Below are 4739 nucleotides of genomic sequence, written 5' to 3'. Positions count from 1 at the left end.
GTCACTCCCGCGCTCTCCCCTCCCCTCCCGGTCCCCCCGCCCAAAGCGAAGTCGCGCAGTCCGGACCCTCTGGCCTCCGGGTGGCGCCCACTCGTCCGGTCGCAGCCCCACCCGGCTGCGGCTCCTCCTGGCAAGTCTGCGCGCGGTGGGTTCCCCGAGCTCGGGGAAAGCCGAGCCCGGCCGGAAAGCTCTTTTCCGGAGTCGCTGGAACTGACGGACGCTCCCATCCCGCCAGCCGCGTCCTGTGTGATTTTCCATCGCCGATCGTCGCCGCCCGGGGCCCTAGCTCATCCCGGCTGCTTAGACCCGGAGAGGTGTGCACGCCCAAGACCCGACCTGCACAAGGTAGGTCGCTTCAAAATTGGCTTTTAGGTTCGCGGACAGCCTCAGCTACTTAATGAGGCCCTTTCCAACTCAGTGAGACCCTGTTTAAAATAATGATGATAATAATAGGGCTGGGGATGTAGCTCGGAGGTAGAATGCCTCTGGGCTCCATCCTCAGTACAGAAAAAAAAAAAAAAAGTTATGCTTGCAGTTACGCTTCGGTCTTGAGGAAAACACATCGATGCAATTTTATGCGTGCATTAGCAATGACAATCCCGAGTGGATTAAAAAGGAGCATTTTCTGGTAATGACGGAAACAGTTTAGGATAGCGGTAGTGATGACACAGCGAATTGAGAGGTCAGAATTCATAGAAAGTCTACAGCGCCGCCGACCTCTACAGGAGTTGTGTGTGCATTTTAGGTCAGTTTAAAATCCAGCGCCTGATTCTGCTCGCAGATGAAAAACGAGAGTTACCACCCCCATGACTAAGTAAAGGCAGATTAGACGCAGCTATGTTTGAATACATTTGTAACAACTAAGTGTAACTCTGCGCATTATTTATTCAAGTTCTCTGCAGCTGGGAAAAGCAGCGAAGAGCCCGTGACATCACTGGGGGCGGAGCCACAAGTCCCCAGAAAAGTGGCCGGGGCGCCCGACTCAGTCGCTGCCGGCAGGCACCGTCTCGCCATGAGCTGCTGCAACGGCTCGGAGCTGCAGGGCCTGGGCAGCGCCAGCCCGCTGCTCCTGCAGCCGCTGTGGGACCGCCTGAGGGCCTGGGAGGCCTTCGTCCAGTCGCCCTTCTTCCCGGTCATCTTCTCCATCACCACCTACATGGCCTTCTGTCTGCCCTTCGTGGTGCTGGACGTCCTGTATCCTTGGGTGCCCGCCCTGCGGCGCTACAAGATCCACCCGGACTTCTCGCCGTCGGCGCGGCAGCTGCTGCCCTGCCTGGGGCACACGCTCTTCCAGAACGCGGTGTTCGTGTTCCCGGCGACCCTGCTGCACTGGGCGCGCAGCCCCGCGCTGCTGCCGCCCCGGGCCCCCGAGCTGCCCGAGCTGGGGTGGCACGTCGCGCTGTGCTTGCTGCTCTTCGACGCGGAGTTCTTCGCCTGGCACCTGCTGCACCACAGGGTGCCCTGGCTGTATCGCGCCTTTCACAAGGTGCACCACCAGAACTCGTCCTCCTTCGCGCTGGCCACGCAGTACATGAGCGTCTGGGAGCTCTTCTCTTTGGGCTTCTTTGACATGGCGAACCTCACGCTGCTCGGGTGCCACCCGCTCACCGTCCTCATCTTCCACGTGATCAACATCTGGCTGTCGGTGGAGGACCACTCGGGCTACGACTTCCCGTGGTCCACGCACAGACTGGTGCCTTTCGGGTGGTACGGGGGCGTGGCGCACCACGACCTGCATCACAGTCAGTTCAACTGCAACTTCGCCCCCTACTTCACACACTGGGACAAGCTCCTGGGCACCCTAAGGCCAGCGAGGCAGGGTGGCCCAGGGGGTTGCCCCTCAGACCCGGGATTCACACTTGAGCCAGAAGAAACAAGACTGGGGAGTTTTAAAGTAAAAGCAAGTTAACTTATTAACTGTTAATAAGGTGAAACTGTTATAGAGAAAAATCGGGTGTATTTTTGTAATCTGACAAAATAATTTATATAATGCTTGTATATGAAATAGTTGTATTCTTGGTGTCAAATTCTAGCTCACTTCAGTAACCTTGATCCCTAGATATGAATTAGACAGTTATCACTGGCATATTTTAGCATCTCTAGAGGATTTGTTTGTGGAAAGGAGAACTTTCCTACATTTACAAGAATCCCAGAAATGGGCTAATATATTTTTATGGAGTATCTGTCTTCCAACTTTATATATGATCAAATATGTTCCTGCTGGACAGTGATGGAGATTATAGTACTTTTTATATTTTTTCATGTAATTGTATATTTATATCGAAGGGAGTGTTATTTGTGCTTTAGAAAATGGGAGAACTTGAACCATACAAGCACGGGCTTCTGTTTCACTGGCGTTTTGATAAAAATGAAGGCGGGAAGGGAAAGCTAGGGTGGCAAGTTTTCTTCAGAGCCTCTGGCAGCCCTGGATTCTGGTGGTAGAATGTTTTAGGGGTTTATAAGAAACAAGGAGGCAGAGCCAGCCACAGTGGCACATGCCTGTAGTTCTAGTACTTGAGAGTCTGAGGAAGGAGGATCACATGTTCAAGGCTAGCCTCAGCAACTTCTAAAAACCCTGTCTCAAAATAAAAATAAAAAAATAAACAGGACTGAGTGTGTAGCTTGGAGGAAGAATGATGCCCCGGGGTTAAGAAAAAAAAAAAAAAGGAGGCAGGAAAAGGGGTGTTTGTCTGTTTTTCTCTAGAGATTTCACAAAAGGAAAAAATACTTCCATTCCAAATGCTCTTCATCTGATTTCTGTGTAACAGGCAAATGGTAGAATTACTCTATAGTTTTACAGAAGGTTGACACTGGGCGCTTACTGTATTTTGTGGAGTGAGGTATGTAGGGGGATGTATAACATTAGAGGGCTGCCTTTCTTTGCAAAACGGGTGAGTAGTTATGTGCATTAGAGCAGTTGAGTGATCCAAAAAGGGGTTTTGAGTAAGGAACACCCCTCCCTTCCAGGAAGCCATCCTTAGCTAATGCAGACATGGCCATCAAAACACTGCCTCTGCGATCTGAAATGCTGTGTTTTCCACTTTCTAAAGACATACGTGCAAAATGTACACCACTTTCTCAGAGAAAGATATAATGAAGTTTAGACCCAGATCCTTGTTTCCTCATCTGTAAAAGGAGATGGTGTCCCAGATGTTCTTGCAGATTACTTGTGACAGTCAGTGTCCCTAATACTGGCCACACACCTGTTACCTCTCAAGCATCCCATCTGGCAGCTCCTTAATTATTTTAATGTCATCTTTGAAATGTTGTTTATGTAAAATTATGACTGAAGACAATTCATACAGAAGTCGGCAAAGAACATCAGCTCACATATAATTCTAAGCTCAGGCTATTTCATTTAAAGGTAGAAACTCCATCTAAAGATGTGGTCTGCCAAATAAGACTCCCGAGGAATATCTTTAGGTTTTCCAAATGATTGCCTGCGTGCAGCTGGAATGCTAGGCCTCTGCATATTTTCTTATGTTTCCTCCAATATGTGTTCCCTGGGCTTCTAGACTGGAGTTATCTCCTCCTTTGCCTGCACCAGGACCAGGCTAGAACTTGAGAATCTCACTGATTTACAAAAGTGAGCAGAATCTGCAGAAAGAAGGGAGACTAGAGGTGGCGGTGGGGGGGGGGAATGCTACCTTGGAGGTAGTATATTAATAACATGATGCAAATGGTAAGTAAAGAGAAAAGAATATACAGGCAGGTGTGGAATTTTTAGCACAAGTCTTTTTAGCACAAGCAACCAAAAGCTGCTCTGTAAATCTCGGAGAGTGACATTTAGTCACAGCTCACCCTAAGAGAGCTTTGAAAATGTGTCATATTGGCTTGCCACATAAGGGAATTTTAGATTGCACTTTCACACATTTGTACTTTCAACAGCACCCTAATGGATGTCAGATAATTGCTATCACTATTATCATCCCATATTATGGATGGAGGATTGGTACCGCACAGGGTAAATGCCCTTTTCTTTTTCTCTTCTCTTCTCTTCTCTTCTCTTCTCTTCTCTTCTCTTCTCTTCTCTTCTCTTCTCTTCTCTTTCCTCCTCCTCCTCCTCCTCCTCCTCCTCCTCCTCCTCCTCCTCCTCCTCCTCCTCCTTCTTCTTCTTCTTCTTCTTCTTCTTCTCTCTCTCTCTCTCCTCTCTCTCTCGTGGTACTGGGGATGGAACCCAGGGGGCATTCTATCTCCAAGCTACACCACTATCCCTATTTTTTATTCTTTATTTTGAAACAAGGTCTCACTAAGTTGTGGAGGGCCTTACTAAATAGCTGAAGCTGTCTGCAAACTGAGATCCTCTGGTCTCAGCCTGCAAGTACTCGAATTACAAGGGCGCACCACCACTGCTGGCTTTAAATGCCTTTTTCCAAGTAATGAAGTACTAGGAGTTGGAGCCAGTTCTTCCAAAGTTAGGTCTCATAGAATTTACTGTATCTCTTTTCTTATGATATGTTCTCCAACTTTCAGAGAGATGCAAATTCTACAATGCCAACAAATAACTTCTTTCTGCTCTTCTTCCTCAGCCACTACCACTAAAGCACAGCATTCCCCTGGCCTGCTACTTTGATGCTGACATCCTAGGAGTCGAAGCCCTTACCCAGGGCAGAGGGTTGGAGGGGTAGAAAGCCAGGAAAGATACAAAGGTCATCCTAAGCAAGGCCTGACAAAGCAGGAAACAAGCAAAGAAACATCTTCTCTCTTTTCTTCTCTCTCTCTCTCTCTCTCTCTCTCTC

At 48.6% G+C, this 4739-nt stretch overlaps 1 protein-coding gene across 1 annotated transcript; it reads left to right on the top strand.

The window, feature by feature from the left end:
- Nucleotides 1–1012: 1012 nt before the first annotated feature.
- CH25H (cholesterol 25-hydroxylase) lies at nucleotides 1013–1909 on the top strand (the record flags this gene model as incomplete). The annotated part of the gene is made up of 1 exon (XM_080694828.1): nucleotides 1013–1909. One exon carries the CDS (start codon nucleotides 1013–1015, stop codon nucleotides 1907–1909), a length of 897 nt encoding a protein of 298 aa, XP_080550954.1.
- Between the last annotated feature and the right edge of the window lie 2830 nt (nucleotides 1910–4739).

This window comes from Muscardinus avellanarius (genome assembly GCF_963383645.1).
Source record: "Muscardinus avellanarius genome assembly, chromosome: 4".
In the NCBI taxonomy this organism is placed as follows: Eukaryota; Metazoa; Chordata; class Mammalia; order Rodentia; family Gliridae; genus Muscardinus; species Muscardinus avellanarius.
This window is presented reverse-complemented; position numbering and strand designations above follow the sequence as displayed.